The sequence below is a fragment of the Phyllobates terribilis genome, unplaced genomic scaffold, assembly GCF_046119375.1.
Source record: "Phyllobates terribilis strain yellow unplaced genomic scaffold, ASM4611937v1 Scaffold_3__8_contigs__length_932513732, whole genome shotgun sequence".
In the NCBI taxonomy this organism is placed as follows: domain Eukaryota; kingdom Metazoa; phylum Chordata; class Amphibia; order Anura; family Dendrobatidae; genus Phyllobates; species Phyllobates terribilis.
The window spans coordinates 61,103,713-61,121,926 of NW_027362763.1; the positions used below are offsets into that span (position 1 = coordinate 61,103,713).

Sequence of the window (18,214 nt, forward strand, 5' to 3'; positions counted from 1 at the left end):
TGATTTTTCTCCTTGTTGACATGACATCATGAGATGTGGAAACTCCGCAGAGACGGTGGACCTAAAGGGGTATTTGTATTTTAAAAGATATGAACATCTTCTGGAACATTTTCTTTGTACTTAAATATATGTATTTTTGGGTTAATAAAACTCAAATGCTAAAATTATTTTTAACTACTTTGCATCCTTCGGTCTGAGAAAAAAATCAGGCATCAGCACTGCCCCATTAAAGAACTTTGGACTGAGCGCTATCCGATAAGACATCTTGTTTCATTTTGTGCCCTTTTTCTCTGCAGGACGTTGTATTCTGCCATCTGCATTGCGCTGGCATCGCAGGGATTTGTAGTTGCTGCAGTGGAGCACAGGTAAATATGGGGACACAGTTTGCAGCGCATTTTATTTCGACAACCTGATCAGGTGTGGGAGTATGGGGCAGGCTCAGGAGCTGAGCCCGCTCCATACAGGCCTGGTGTCGGCTGTGTTACTCAGCCGGTATCTGCTAGCTTGTAGTGTTGAGCGAGTATGTTCTATTAACCCTTTCGCCGAGTATGCCCGGGACGAGCTCTGAGTATTTACAGCCGCTCGGTGATATGGTTGAATCGCTCCCGTGTGCATGATTTGTGACTGTTTGACAGCTTTATTACATGTGAGGAATGTGTAAGAAATAGACATTCCTCCCATGTAATATAGCTGCCAAACAGTCGCAAATCATGCACACGGGAGCGATTCAACCATATCACCGAGCAGCTATAAATACTCGGAGCTCGGCCCGAGCATACGGTGAACAGAACATACTCGCTCAACACTATCACGTCAGGCATGAACCTAATGAAGGTGCTCCTACGAATATTTATTTGGCAGTATATTGTAAAAATAACAGTCTTGTAATGAATAACACAAGCGATGAAAGGATTGCAGGGTCAAGTCCACTAGAGGGGATTAAAAAAAAAAAAAATTAAAAAGTAGTTTAAAAAATACATGTAAGAAATCAAAACAAATATAAAAGTTTGACTCCCGCTTTCACTTTTTCCAATCTGAAAAAAAATAAATTGGTATCACCAAAACCATAAGTGCACTATGAAAATCTAAAATTAAAGAGGTTGACCACTACTCGGACAACCTCTTCTCAATCAGCATGTTTGCCCCCCAGTAAAATAATAACACTTAGGCCACAGCCCCACTATCAGTATTTGGTCAGCATTTTTTCTCAGGAGTGGGAACCAAAACCAGGTGAGGAACCATCAGAGAAAAGGTATAATAGAAACAAGTCACCAATTCTGCATTTATCTCCCACTCCTGAGAAGAAATACTGATAGTGGGGCCGTGGCCTTAAACTCCCCTCCGGATCCTTTCCAGTAATGTTGGCACTGGCTCTCCCAGGGATCTCGTGACATTTTTACGTCACATAATCCCTGTGGCTGATCAGCGGACGCTTCATTCTCCCCCCTCCTTCCGACAAATAACTTACATCTGGAGGAAGTGAGAGCCGCTGGAACAGATGTTTTTTATTTTATAAGGGGCAAACAAATGGACTGAGAAGGGGTTGTTGGAGTAGTGGACAATCCCTTTAATTAACCCATAACATAAGCCCTGTAAGGAGGCAAAAAAAAACACCTTTTTTTTTTTTTATTTATCACTGCACGTCTCCAAAATATGCAATACAAAGCGATCAAATGACAGCTCACTACACACAAAACAGGTAGTCACACAGCTCAATCGACGGGAAAAATATTAGTTACGAAACTCCAAAGCGGTGATACTAACCCAAATTTAAGAAGGAAAAAAAAAAATTTTTAAAAGCAGTACAATAAAGAAAAAAAATATGAATTTGAAATCGATATAGTCATTCATATTTACTACACGGTAAACACTGGAACAAAAGAAGGAATTGTGAGTTGTTTTTTCACTATTTTTCTAATTTTTTTCCATTTTTCAGTCCATTATATGGTAAAGTAAATGGTGTCATCCAAAGCTACAACTAGTCCAGCAAGAACAAGCCCTCATATGACAACGGAAAAATCCAAAACATTATGGCTTTTGGAATAAAAGTAGGAAAAACTGAAAGCACAAGTGAAAAATAGCAGCCTCCTTAGGGGTTAATCTGGTAAAAAGTATTTGGTGGATTTCCAGCATTTCCGACACTATATAAGAATGGATTATAATCTTATGGTCCATGAAAACCTGCAGTAAATGAATTACACGTGGAATCTCTAGAGAATTGCTGAGGTTGCAATCTGATACAATTCTGCATTGGAATCCACACGGAAAATGTCTATATTTTTGCGGATTTGAGGCATAAAATTTCAGCTCTAAGATATTTGTTTTCTACCATTTGCGGCTGACAGAGATGAATCTGCTTCTGCCACATTTTACTTCCGAGAGCGCTCCTCCGCTGACACCTGTCAGGAGGATGAGGAGCGTGAACCCATGGAGGAGGTCTGGCTGTACAAAAAGAATCCAAAACCAGGAGCGGATGAGTTTCCTCTTCGATTTGAACAGGTACTGGAGAACACGTATCATTCTAATAACTACCGTGTTTGGGTTCTGTTCACATCTGTGATGCACATCAATTCAGAACCTTCATTGTAGATTCTGCCAAAAAATGCCAGAAACCTAGCAGACCTCATTAGTTAGTGGATCGCTACTGGTTTCCACCATTTTATTTTTCTGTTCCTATGATTTTTATCTATAGGTCCAGAAGAGAGCGGATGAATGTTTACAAGCCTTAGATCTCATGCTGGACATCAATGCTGGGAAACCAGTCACTAATGCATTGCCATCCAACTTTGACTGGTTATTATTAAAGGTGGGTACAGAAGAAGAGCACATTAGACAGATGCAATCAAAATTGTTCACTTACCATTCCAAATTCGGTTTACTTGCAAAATTTACAAAATTTCTGATATTTGCAAAAAATACAAGAACAATATTAATAGCTGAACACCATGAATATGACAAGTGGGTTCTCCAAATTGTACACAAAATGCCACTATTACTGATTACTCCAGTTTCAGAATTATTCACCCCTTTATGACTTCGTAGATTCCCTCTATCTGTTATGACCTGCTTTAAACAAGATGTGTAGTCAAGACACTAACTTTTGGCAGCATTCCTGAGGAATTTTAGCCCATTCCTAATGGGTAATGGCCTCCAGTTTACTAATATATTCTTGGGTTTGTTGCAATTGTCGTCTTCAAATCCCACCAAAGACTTTCTATGGGGTTTAAGTCGGGCATCTCTGATGGCCACTCTACCATCTTCTAGGACTTCTTCTGAAACAACCAAGGCTTGGTGGACTGTGAGTGAGTTGTGCTTGGGATCACTGTCCTGGTGGAAGGGCCAATGACACCGAGACTTCAGCTTCTTCATAGAAAGAATGACATTTACTCCAAGGATTTCCTGATACTTATTTAATCCATGTTATTATCCACAAGCTTCAGGTTTCCAGTGCCAGAAGAAACAAAGCAGCCTAGGAGCATTGCCATGCTATCGCCATACTTAACTGTAGGCACTACCGAGCTTTTGCCATACTTCACTGTAGGTATTACCAAGCCACCAACATGCTTTACTGTAGGCATCACCGAGCCATCGGCATGCTTCACTGTGGGCATCACTGAGCCACTGCCATGCTTCACTGTAGTCATCACTGAGCCACAACCATGCTTCACTGTAGGCATCACTGAGCCACTGCCATGCTTCACTGTAGGCATCACTGAGCCACTGCCATGCTTCACTGTAGGCATCACTGAGCCACAACCATGCTTCACTGTAGGCATCACTGAGCCATTGCTATACTTCGCTGTACACATCACCGAGTCAACACCATGCTTCACTTTAGGCATCACCGAGCCACTACCATGCTTCTCTGTAGCCATTACCGAATCAATACCATACTTCACTGTAAGCATCATTGAGTCACCGCCATAGTTCACTATAGGTATAATCAAACGTCAACTTTGCTTCATATAGGCATCAAAATGCCACCATTGTGCCCCACTTTAGGCATCACTGAGCCACCACCAGGCTTCACTGTAGGCCTCAGTGAGCAACGTCCATGCTTCACAGTAAACATGACCAAGCCACTGCCATGCTTTTCTGTAGGCATTACTGAGCCTCTGCCGTGCATTGCTGTAGTTATCACCGAGCCACAGCCATGCTTCATTGTAGGCATACATCACAGATCCAACACCATGCTTCACTGTAGGCATCATTGGCCACTCCCATGCTTCACTGTAGGCATCATCGACCCACTGCCATGCTTCACTGTAGGCATCACCAAGCCAACATCAAGCTTTGCTGCAGGCATCATCAAGCCACTGCCATGCTATGCAGTAGGCATCGCCAAGCCACCGCCATGTTTTGCTGTAGATATGGTGGTCTTTACAGTGTACACTTCATTCTTCTTCCACCAGATATCTTGCTGATCTGTATTTCCAGTTTAGTTTCATCACCCCACGCAGAAGAATACCAAAACTTCTGTGGCTAATATAGATATAATATAGTATTTTAGTGTTTAATATGTGACTTAATGTGCAAAATGAAACTTCAGTGCCTGCTGCAAGTGTTTTGCAGTTACACAGGTTTTTTGACCTCCTTGGCAATCTAGTGGTAGTCCGTGCGGTGACCGCTTCCTCTTCCTGCCATATTGTGGCCAGTGCTTCTATAACTTTGAAGAACTCTGCTTCCAGCTGTATCGACAGAAACATTACATTTTTAGAAATCCTGGAAGATTCTAGAGTACCCGTCATAGATGCCTGACTTGAATCCCTTAGAAAATGTTGATGGGATGTGAAGGCAGTGGCAGAACACAAACTTGTGAATATTAGTGATATGGAAGCCATTGCCTACAAAGAATAGACTGAGATTCCTCAGGAACGTTGCCAGAAGCTGGTGTCTGGGTATGAATCACATTTACAGCAGGTCACAACAGCCAGAGGGGGGTCTAATAAGTACTAAAGATGCTTATCATGAAGGGATGAATAATTCTGAGACTGCGATAATCAATAAAAGTGGCATTTTGCTTGGCTATTTCTTTGTCCCATGGAGCGGAGGACCGAGCTTGCAGAGCCTCATTCTTGAGGTTGCACAACCCTACTCTCAGGATCGCTGGGGGTCCAACTGCTGGAGTTATCAACACGTTATTCCCTATCCTTTTGATAGGGAATAACTTAATTTTTTGAGAATAACCCTTTATTCCTCGCCCATACCAGTTTAAAATAATTCTCCATACAGTGCACCCTTGTTGTAAAAACATATATAGATTTTATCAAAATCAATCACCATTTCCCCCAATCACAGAAGATATAAAAGGGCTGCTGCGCCACTTAGCCACATTAAATACCTAACCAGTTGAGCTCTGCCGCCAGTTTGACAATCAGTCCCCTCTATATACAATTCCTTCTTGCAATACATTACTCCTTAAGCTCCTTTACATACAGCCCCATCATGCAGCATATCACTCCTCTCATCCCTTTCTCTAAACTGCCCCATCATACAGCACTCCTATTCGCACCTATGTACAGTCCTATCCTCCAGTACATTGCTTCTTAGCCCTTCTATCTACAACCCCATCATCCAGTACATCACTCCTCTCACTCCCCTCTATAAAGAACTCGATAATACAGAACATCAATCTTATAAGCCCCAGTATACAGCCCCATCCTACAAAACACTCCTCTCAGTCCCTCTGTATACGTCCTCATCCTGCAATACATTACTTTTCGCATCCCCAGTATATGCAGACTCGTCCTGCAGTACATCACCCATCTAAGCCCCTCAAGATACAGCTCCATCCTGCACTTTCATCCTGTAGTAAATTGCTCCTCAGCCGCTCTAGATACAGCACCATCATGAAACTCCATCCTGTAGTATATTGCTCCATTCTCTCTAGATACAGCAACATCATGCAGCCCCTATCCTGTAGTATATTGTTCCTCAGCCGCTCTAGATGCAGCCCCATCCTGTAGTATATCCCTCCACAGTCCCTCTAGATACAGCCCCATCAAGCAACCTCATCCTGTAGTATATCGCTCCACAGTCCCTCTAGATACAGCCCCATTATGTAGCTAAATCCAGCAGTACATCAATCATCTCCTTTACATGGGTAGCAAGAAGTGTCTCCAGCAAATGCGCACAGGTGGTGTTATGTGGACAGGTACTACAAGTTCTGTTGCAGCCAGTAATTTAAAGGTACAGAGTCGATAAAACACGCTGCAGCCGGTCCGCCCTAAACAATTGCTAGACTAGTAACTGTTTAGGGTCGGTGGGAGCCTTAGCGGCGCTGTATCTTACATTGAATCATCTGTGGCTACATCACAATTTGCAACAATCACAATCTGTAATATATACATGTGGTAATGTTAATGTACGTGCCAATAAAACACTGGCTAAAGCCAAGCGGCCCTAAACAGTTACTAGAGGACCCAATAGGAAGACATCTGATCCTATGCCCCCTCGTGGTTGCAATGGAGTCTCTTGAATGTGGCAACCATTCATAAGGTGAACTCACACATTCACACTCACTCATCTGTCGAGGGAGAGTGTGGAAGCCCCCCATAAAACACATTAGATATCAGCCTGGTCACACGGAAAACACAGGTTCAGGTTATTATATGAATGTGTATGAGGTCTCCAAGTGCATCCTGTATTTATGCACTTTGTCTGGAGTATGTGATCTGGTGAGGGGTAGTGACACATTTCTCTTACAGCTTTTCTTGTTTGTGTTTATTTTCTGTTCTTTTAACCTTCTACTTCTTACAGGATTCTATTGATGTTCAAAAAGTAGCAGTCGCCGGACATTCATTTGGGGCAGCGACTGCAATTAAAGCTCTGGGAAGAGATTCACGATTTAGGTGAGAATCTATATAAAGATGAGGAATAATCTATGCTAGCAAAATTAATTATTTCCCACATACACACTAGTTATATTAGTCTACATAGAGGGCAGTATTATAGTAGTTATATTCTTGTACATAGGAGCAGTATTATAGTAGTTATATTCTTGTACATAGGAGCAGTATTATAGTAGTTATATTCTTGTACATACGGTGCAGTATTATAGTAGTTATATTCTTGTACATAGGGGGCAGTATTATAGTAGTTATATTCTTGTACATAGGGGCAGTATTATAGTAGTTATATTCTTGTACATAGGAGCAGTATTATAGTAGTTATATTCTTGTACATAGGGGCAGTATTATAGTAGTTATATTCTTGTACATAGGGGGCAGTATTATAGTAGTTATATTCTTGTACATAGAGGCATTATTATAGTAGTTATATTCTTGTACATAGGGGGCAGTATTATAGTAGTGATATTCTTGTACATACGGTGCAGTATTATAGTAGTTATATTCTTGTACATAGGGGGCAGTATTATAATAGTTATATTCTTGTACATAGGAGCAGTATTATAGTAGTTATATTCTTGTACATAGGGGGCAGTATTATAGTAGTTATATTCTTGTACATAGGGGCAGTATTATAGTAGTTATATTCTTGTACATAGGAGCAGTATTATAGTAGTTATATTCTTGTACATACGGTGCAGTATTATAGTAGTTATATTCTTGTACATAGGGGGCAGTATTATAGTAGTTATATTCTTGTACATAGAGGCATTATTATAGTAGTTATATTCTTGTACATAGGGGGCAGTATTATAGTAGTGATATTCTTGTACATACGGTGCAGTATTATAGTAGTTATATTCTTGTACATAGGGGGCAGTATTATAATAGTTATATTCTTGTACATAGGAGCAGTATTATAGTAGTTATATTCTTGTACATAGGGGGCAGTATTATAGTAGTTATATTCTTGTACATAGGAGCAGTATTATAGTAGTTATATTCTTGTACATAGGGGCAGTATTATAGTAGTTATATTCTTGTATATAGGGGCAGTATTATAGTAGTTATATTCATGTACATAGGGGGCAGTATTATAGTAGTTATATTCATGTACATAGGGGGCAGTATTATAGTAGTTATATTCTTGTACATAGGGGGCAGTATTATAGTAGTTATATTCTTGTACATAGGAGCAGTATTATAGTAGTTATATTCTTGTACATAGGAGCAGTATTATAGTAGTTATATTCTTGTACATACGGTGCAGTATTATAGTAGTTATATTTTTGTACATAGGGGGCAGCATTATAGTAGTTATATTCTTGTACATAGGGGCAGTATTATAGTAGTTATATTCTTGTACATAGGAGCAGTATTATAGTAGTTATATTCTTGTACATACGGTGCAGTATTATAGTAGTTATATTCTTGTACATAGGGGGCAGTATTATAGTAGTTATATTCTTGTACATAGAGGCAGTATTATAGTAGTTATATTCTTGTACATAGGGGGCAGTATTATAGTAGTGATATTCTTGTACATACGGTGCAGTATTATAGTAGTTATATTCTTGTACATAGGGGGCAGTATTATAATAGTTATATTCTTGTACATAGGAGCAGTATTATAGTAGTTATATTCTTGTACATAGGGGGCAGTATTATAGTAGTTATATTCTTGTACATAGGAGCAGTATTATAGTAGTTATATTCTTGTACATAGGGGCAGTATTATAGTAGTTATATTCTTGTATATAGGGGCAGTATTATAGTAGTTATATTCATGTACATAGGGGGCAGTATTATAGTAGTTATATTCTTGTACATAGGGGGCAGTATTATAGTAGTCATATTCTTGTATATAGGAGGCAGTATTATAGTAGTTATATTCTTGTACATAGGGGCAGTATTATAGTAGTTATATTCTTGTACATGGGAGCAGTATTATAGTAGTTATATTCTTATACATAGGGGGCAGTATTATAGTAGTTATATTCTTGTACATAGGGGCAGTATTATAGTAGTTATATTCTTGAACATAGGAGCAGTATTATAGTAGTTATATTCTTATACATAGGGGGCAGTATTATAGTAGTTATATTCTTGTACATAGGGGCAGTATTATAGTAGTTATATTCTTGAACATAGGAACAGTATTATAGTAGTTATGTTCTTGTACATAGGGGGCAGTATTATAGTAGTTATATTCTTGTACATAGAGGCAGTATTATAGTAGTTATACTCTTGTACATAGGAGCAGTATTATAGTAGTTATATTCTTGTACATAGGGGCAGTATTATAGTAGTTATATTCTTGTACATAGGGGCAGTATTATAGTAGTTATATTCTTGTACATAGGAGCAGTATTATAGTAGTTATACTCTTGTACATAGGAGCAGTATTATAGTAGTTATACTCTTGTACATAGGAGCAGTATTATAGTAGTTATATTCTTGTGTATAGGAGCAGTATTATAGCAGTTATATTCTTGTACATAGAGGCAGTATTATAGTAGTTATATTCTTGTACATACGGTGCAGTATTATAGTAGTTATATTCTTGTAGATAGGGGGCAGTATTATAGTAGTTATATTCTTGTACATAGGAGTAGTATTCTAGTAGTTATATTCTTGTACATAGGGGGCAGTATTATAGTAGTTATATTCTTGTACATAGAGGCAGTATTATAGTAGTTATATTCTTGTATATAGGAGCAGTATTATAGTAGTTATATTCTTGTACATAGAGGCAGTATTATAGTAGTTATATTCTTGTACATAGGAGCAGTATTATAGTAGTTATATTCTTGTACATAGGAGCAGTATTATAGTAGTTATATTCTTGTACATAGGGAGCAGTATTATAGTAGTTATATTCTTGTAGATAGGGGGCAGTATTATAGTAGTTATATTCTTGTACATAGAGGCAGTATTATAGTAGTTATATTCTTGTATATAGGGGGCAGTATTATAGTAGTTATATTCTTGTACATAGAGGCAGTATTATAGTAGTTATATTCTTGTACATAGGAGCAGTATTATAGTAGTTATATTCTTGTACATACGGTGCAGTATTATAGTAGTTATGTTCTTGTACATAGGAGCTGTATTATAGTAGTTATATTCTCGTACATAGGGGGCAGTATTATAGTAGTTATATTCTTGTACATAGGAGGCAGTATTATAGTAGTTATATTCTTGTACATAGGAGCAGTATTATAGTAGTTATATTCTTATACATAGATGCAGCATTATAGTAGTTATATTCTTGTACATAGGGGCAGTATTATAGTAGTTATATTCTTGTACATAGGGGGCAGTATTATAGTAGTTATATTCTTGTACATAGGGGGCAGTATTATAGTAGTTATATTCTTGTACATACGGTGCAGTATTATAGTAGTTATATTCTTGTACATACGGTGCAGTATTATAGTAGTTATATTCTTGTACATAGGGGGCAGTATTATTGTAGTTATATTCTTGTATATAGGAGCAGTATTATAGTAGTTATATTCTTGTACATAGGGGGAAGTATTATAGTAGTTATATTCTTGTACATACGGTGCAGTATTATAGTAGTTATATTCTTGTACATACGGTGCAGTATTATAGTAGTTATATTCTTATACATAGATGCAGCATTATAGTAGTTATATTCTTGTACATAGGGGGCAGTATTATAGTAGTTATATTCTTGTACATAGGGAGCAGTATTATAGTAGTTATATTCTTGTACATAGGGGACAATATTATAATAGTTATATTCTTGTACATAGGGAGCAGTATTATAGTAGTTATATTCTTGTACATAGGGGACAATATTATAATAGTTATATTCTTGTACATAGGGGGCAGTATTATAGTAGTTATATTCTTGTACATAGGGGGCAGTATTATAGTAGTTATATTCTTGTACATAGGGGCAGTATTATAGTAGTTATATTCTTGTACATAGGGGGCAGTATTATAGTAGTTATATTCTTGTACATAGGGGGCAGTATTATAGTAGTTATATTCTTGTACATAGGGGCAGTATTATAGTAGTTATATTCTTGTACATAGGGGCAGTATTATAGTAGTTATATTCTTGTGTTGGTGATAGGTGTGCGGTGGCACTGGATTCCTGGATGTTCCCTTTGAGAGATGAGACATTTTCCACTATCCATCAACCTGTTTTATTTGTCAACTCTGAGAAGTTCCAGTGGGTGGATAATATTCTACTCATGAAGAAGATGGATTCCACCAGTGTAGAGAGAAAGATGATCACAATCAAGTAAGTATATACTAGTACTAGTCTTGTATCCGTCTGCAATGTGTGTGCGTTGAGTATACTAGTAATATACAGTGGGGAAAATAAATATTTAATACACTACCGATTTTGCAAGAATGGAGAGGGCTGTAATTTTTATCTTCGGTACACTTCAACTGTGACAGACAGAATTTAAAAATAAAAACCAGAAAATCACATTGTATGATTTTTAAACTACATTTTTATTGCATGAAGTAAGTATTTGATCATCAGCCAACCGGTAAGAATTCTGTCTCTCACAGACATGTTAGTTTTTTCTTTAAGAATCTCTCCTACTCTGCACTCATTACCTATATTAATTGCACCTGTTTGAACTCGTTACCTGTATAAAAGACACCTGTCCACACACAATCAATCACACTCTAACCTCTCCACCATGGCCAAGATCAAAGTGTTGTCTAAGGACACCAGGGACAAAATTGTAGACCTGCCAAGGCTAGGATGGGCTACAGGACAATAGGCAAGCAGCTTGGTGAGAAGGCAACAACTGTTGGCACAATTATTAGAAAATGGAAGAAACACAAGATGGTTGTCAATCTTACTCAGTCTGGGGCTCCATGCAAGATCTCTCCTTGTGGGGTAAGGATGATTCTTTGAAAGGTCAGTAATCAGCCCAGAACTACATCGGAGGACCTAGTCAATGACCTGAAGAGAGCTGGAACCACAGTCTCAAACATTACTGTTAGTAGCAAACTACGCCATCATGGCTTAAAATCCGTGTCCCCCTGCTCACTTCAGGCCTGTTTGAAGTTCGCGAATGACCATCTGGATGATCTAGAGGAGGCACAGGAGAAGGTCATGTGGTCAGATGAGACCAAAATAGAACTTTTTGGTATCCACTCCACTCACCGTGTTTGGAGGAAGAAGAAGGATGAGTACAACCCCAAGAACACCGTCCCAACCGTGAAGCATGGTGGGGGAAACATCATACTTTGAGGGTGCTTTTCTGCAAAGGGGACAGGATGACTGCACTGTATTAAAGGGAGGATGGATGGGGTTATGTATCGTGAGATTTTGGCCAACAACCTCCTTCCCTCAGTAAGAGCATTGAAGATGGGTTGTGGCTTGGTCTTCCTAGATGACAATGACCCGAAACACACAGCCAGGGCAACTAAGGAGTGGCTCCGTAAGAAGCATTTCAAGGTCCTGGAGAGGCTAGCCAGTCTCCAGACCTGAACCCAATAGAAAATCTTTGGAGGGAGCTTAAACTCAATGTTGCCCAGCAACAGCTCCGAAACCTGAAAGATCTGGAGAAGATCTATATGGAGGAGGGGGCCAAAATCCCTGCTGCAGTGCGTGCAAACCTGGTCAAGAACTACAGGAAACGTCTGACCTCTGTAATTGCAAACAAAGGTTTCTGTACCAAATATTAAGTTCTGTTCTCTATCGTATCAAATAATTAATTTGAATTTTATTGCATGAAATATGTAAAAATCATGCAATGTGATTTTTATGGTTTTTATTTTTAGATTCAGTCTCTCACAGGTGAAGTGTACATACAATAAAAATTACAGACCTCTCCATTCTTTGTAGGTGGTAAAACTTGCAAAATTTGCAGACTCGCCATTATAAATGATATTTGGGCAATTATTTTAGAGGTGAACTTCATATAACCTACATACATAATCTAATTGATTGGTGGGGATCTGAATGCTGGGACCTACAGCGGTTGGCAGAACTTTTTCCCCGTTAGAATAGAGCTGTGGAGTGTTGCAATAGGCTTTTTGACAGCCTTACAGAGAATGAATGAAGCTACGATTGGGTGCAAAAGGGATAAAAGTACCCCATCAGGGATAAAAATTCCCCTTTCTGCCGATCGGTGCGGGTCTCAGCAGTCGGACCTCTACGGATCAGTAAGTGGGCGATAGGTGATAACTTGTTTTTAACCAGACAACCCCTATAAAGCTTACATAATAGGTTTTGTTAATGGCGTTCTTATTTATTTGTTGTAACTGCTTGTCTGTATAGGGGCAGCGTCCATCAGAGTTTTCCAGACTTCACCTTTCTGACCGGTTACCTGATAGGGAAAATATTCAAGTTGAAGGGAGAAATTGATCCCTACGTGGGGATGGACATCATTAATAATGTCACATTAGCATTTTTACAGCGGCATCTAGGTGAGTACCCGAACATGCATGGTGTAGTGGGGACAATAAGGCCAGTTCCACTGTCTGAGTACAAACTGGCCATGGGTCTCCTAACCTAAAGTTCTACTGAGGTGAGGAACCCCATACATATCAGATGGTCGATGACTCCTCTGATGCGTATGGAGGCCTTTGGCCTAAGGGGCAAATTTTCCAGGCTAATAAAAGGGTTGTGAGGCTCCACTCACTAACACATCGAGATGATGGTGAAGGACGGTTGATGAACATCGACTACTATATAGCATAGACGTGTCCTAACTATTAGGATTAGCTGATCGTGCATGTGTCCTAGCAGATATGTGGAGGTGCAACGTCTTCGCCGTTCACATCTTGATTTGGAAATAAGAGCATCACTTTCTAAGGTCAAGTTTTATTTTTCCACTTAGGGCTCCAGAAAGATTTTAATCAGTGGGATCCACTCATCGATGGAGTAGGAGAACTTGTCATTCCTGGCACCAACATCGATCTACCTCCGGCACAAGCCAAGTCCTCCAAGTGACCCTCTCGGCAGTGCCCGATCTCCAGTGTTGTAACATATCTGCCATCAGAGGGGTCGAGCCTGCACCTCATACCTGGATAACACGAGATTAGACTACGTTATTCATTTTACAAGAGATTACGGACCGGAAAAACATTCTGGATCCATTTCTTCGCAACGTTTGTTCCTCCTGGATGGTTACGGACTGTGGGGTCTGAACATTTACAATTGGATAGGTGTAGAAGTGTGTGATCCTTGTAATCTCCTACAAACTGCACTTTTTATGATCCTAGGAACCTGTATACACTTGAACCAGAAGTGAGTTACTAACATGGTTATTGCTGAAATCCACTTTCTGCCTCAGCAAAGTTTGAAGGCGCTGCCCTATGCCTCCCCTGTTCTTTACACTGCAGCTCTGCTTTGTCAGGTTGATTGTTGCATTTGGACAGACGCTCGGCCGTGCATTGAGGGATGATCTCCATTACAGCAAGAACAGATTGATTATAAACTATAATCCGGTAACTGCTTGCCAGATATTGGGGAAATGAGCCTTAATAAAGGGGGAACTGAAGATCTGACGACTATGAATAAGCATAATGGTGACAGACTCTAAGACTGGCAGGACCACAGTGGACAAATGGTGCTCTACATAATGTATACATGTTCCAGGTGCCTGTTATTAAGAGTGTAAATGATGAAAAATTAATATAAAACACTACTGCAGTCATGGCAGCTCTGCCAGCAACTCGTGGCTGAAAACAGATTTCTGTGATTTTTTTTTTTCTACTTTTTCTTACTAATTTTTCAATGCAATTTCTGATACTGTCCTAAAATGTGCAAGTTATGGTTCCAGTCTAGACAGGGATGGATCTATGACAGCGTGCCGCTGTAGGGGATACCGGCTCGTAAGGATGCGCTGGATGCCGCAGGCGAGACTTCAGTGCCCATTGATACCCCCCCCTAGTTAACGGACCGCCCCATGTCTCGCGCCATCAGTGTTATAATAAATGCAGAAGTGGAGCTACACCTGCAAAACACAACCTAAAGGTTTGATCCAGGTCTTTTTCTTTTTTTTTCCCCTTATGGAGCTAACTACCACCTACCAGTTCTGCACTGCGACAATCTCTCCTGACTCAGGTGGTAATTATCCTGCGTACTATGACCTCACATGAACAAAGCACCTCCTTCACGTCTTCTCTGTCGACGGAGGCTTCACTGCCGGATTCATGATGATGGGTAGCAAGGAGCCGAATGTCAAACTGTGGGAAACGGGCTGTTTTAATCAGTGTGACGTCACGTGAACAGAAAGGAAGAGAAGGAGCTGCTCTGTCGACGCACAGTCACAGGAAGCAGGAGAATCGTCGCCAGAGCAGGTAGAGAATGGGAAAGTAGTTAGCAACTACCTGCTGCTAAGTGCTTAGAGCCCTAGGAGGAAAAAAAGTCCCAGATCAACGCTAAAAAAAGTTTTTTCAATTAGTATGCTATCCGCGTGCACAACAGACAACATATCGACAAATACTATCCTATATGTCAGTGCACACGAGCGATTTTGCATAAGACCCATTGCAGAACTAATGCACAAAATAATGCGCAGCTCCTGCACCCGACCGCGATGCAAACAAGCACAAGAAATCAGCCATGCGTTATTTTCAGATGGGACTGTTCCAAAAAATTATACTACTTCATAAATTTGGCCTAAAATAATTAAATAATTAATACCTTACTAATCCCCCCACCCCACCACTCCTGTTCCAGTGCTGGCTGGGTCCCCCAACAGTCTCTGTACTTCCTGTTCTGATTGGGCATGTGACCACAGCAAAGTGTCATTGATTAGCTGCAGCAGTCACATGTCAGTTTGGACTGAGCACAAAGTACAGATCCGGTCTAAGTGGTACATGGTCTGACCAGACAGATCTGAAGGTTTTTAGACAGTCGCTAATCCCAGTGGTGAACAATGTGTCACCGCTACCTCCAGTGATTGGCCGCAGTGGTCACATGCTCATTCCAACCAAGCAGGAAGTATATTAAAAAAAAAAAGTCAGCTAATAACCACTTTAACCTGACCATTGTCTTAAAGAAAATCATTAATGACAATCAGATTGACCCAATGACAATCTGCTGCATCTATATATTACACCACACAGGAGAGCCGACAGATCCTCTATATACTACACCACACAGGACAGATCCTCTATATACTACACCACACAGGAGAGCTGACAGATCCTCTATATACTACACCACACAGGAGAGCTGACAGATCCTCTACATACTACACCACACAGGAGAGCTGACAGATCCTCTATATACTACACCACACAGGACAGATCCTCTATATACTACACCACACAGGAGAGCTGACAGATCCTCTATATACTACACCACACAGGAGAGCTGACAGATCCTCTATATACTACACCACACAGGACAGATCCTCTACATACTACACCACACAGGAGAGCTGACAGATCCTCTATATACTACACCACACAGGAGAGCTGACAGATCCTCTATATACTACACCACACAGGAGAGCTGACAGATCCTCTATATACTACACCACACAGGACAGATCCTCTATATACTACACCACACAGGAGAGCTGACAGATCCTCTATATACTACACCACACAGGAGAGCTGACAGATCCTCTATATACTACACCACACTGGAGAGCCGACAGATCCTCTATATACTACACCACACAGGAGAGCTGACAGATCCTCTATATACTACACCACACTGGAGAGCCGACAGATTCTCTACATACTACACCACACAGGAGAGCTGACAGATCCTCTATATACTATACCACACAGGAGAGCTGACACATCCTCTATATACTACACCACACAGGAGAGCTGACAGATCCTCTATATACTACACCACACAGGACAGATCCTCTATATACTACACCACACAGGAGAGCTGACAGATCCTCTATATACTACACCACACAGGAGAGCTGACACATCCTCTATATACTACACCACACAGGAGAGCTGACAGATCCTCTATATACTACACCACACAGGACAGATCCTCTATATACTACACCACACAGGAGAGCTGACAGATCCTCTATATACTACATCACACTGGAGAGCCGACAGATTCTCTACATACTACACCACACAGGAGAGCCGACACCTCCTCTATATACTACACCACACAGGAGAGCTGACACATCCTCTATATACTACACCACACAGGAGAGCTGACAGATCCTCTATATACTACACCACACAGGACAGATCCTCTATATACTACACCACACAGGAGAGCCGACAGATCCTCTATATACTACACCACACAGGAGAGCTGACAGATCCTCTATATACTACACCACACAGGAGAGCTGACAGATCCTCTATATACTACACCACACAGGAGAGCTGACAGATCCTCTATATACTACACCACACAGGAGAGCCGACAGATCCTCTATATACTACACCACACGGGAGAGCCGACAGATCCTCTATATACTACACCACACGGGAGAGCCGACAGATCCTCTATATACTACACCACACAGGAGAGCTGACAGATCCTCTATATACTACACCACACGGGAGAGCTGACAGATCCTCTATATACTACACCACACGGGAGAGCTGACAGATCCTCTATATACTACACCACACGGGAGAGCTGACAGATCCTCTATATACTACACCACACGGGAGAGCTGACACATCCTCTATATACTACACCACACAGGAGAGCTGACAGATCCTCTATATACTACAGCACACAGGAGAGCTGACAGATCCTCTATATACTACACCACACAGGAGAGCTGACAGATCCTCTATATACTACCCCACACAGGAGAGCTGACAGATCCTCTATATACTACACCACACAGGAGAGCTGACAGATCCTCTATATACTACCCCACACAGGACAGATCCTCTATATACTACACCACACAGGAGAGCTGACAGATCCTCTATATACTACACCACACAGGAGAGCTGACAGATCCTCTATATACTACAACACACAGGAGAGCTGACAGATCCTCTATATACTACACCACACAGGAGAGCTGACAGACCCTCTATATACTACAGCACACAGGAGAGCTGACAGATCCTCTATATACTACAGCACACAGGAGAGCTGACAGATCCTCTATATACTACACCACACAGGAGAGCTGACAGATCCTCTATATACTACACCACACAGGAGAGCTGACAGATCCTCTATATACTACACCACACAGGAGAGCTGACAGATCCTCTATATACTACACCACACAGGAGAGCTGACAGATCCTCTATATACTACACCACACAGGAGAGCTGACAGATCCTCTATATACTACACCACACAGGAGAACTGACTGATCCTCTATATACTACCCCACACAGGAGAGCTGACAGATCCTCTATATACTACACCACACAGGACAGATCCT

The 18,214-nt window shown here is 40.6% G+C and overlaps 1 protein-coding gene across 4 annotated transcripts in view; it reads left to right on the forward strand.

Annotated features, from left to right (window-relative positions):
• The window catches only part of PLA2G7 (phospholipase A2 group VII), an 89,971-nt gene extending 75,425 nt beyond the window's left edge, over window positions 1-14,546 (forward strand). For all 4 annotated transcript variants that reach the window (XM_073673918.1, XM_073673917.1, XM_073673916.1 and 1 more), the window contains 7 exons: window positions 297-365; window positions 2,346-2,499; window positions 2,693-2,806; window positions 6,760-6,851; window positions 10,957-11,127; window positions 13,132-13,280; window positions 13,694-14,546. In XM_073673918.1, coding sequence (XP_073530019.1) covers window positions 297-365; window positions 2,346-2,499; window positions 2,693-2,806; window positions 6,760-6,851; window positions 10,957-11,127; window positions 13,132-13,280; window positions 13,694-13,806 — 862 coding nt within the window. In that variant the 3' untranslated portion in view covers window positions 13,807-14,546. The remainder of the gene's footprint in view (window positions 1-296; window positions 366-2,345; window positions 2,500-2,692; window positions 2,807-6,759; window positions 6,852-10,956; window positions 11,128-13,131; window positions 13,281-13,693) is intronic.
• Window positions 14,547-18,214: the final 3,668 nt, after the last annotated feature.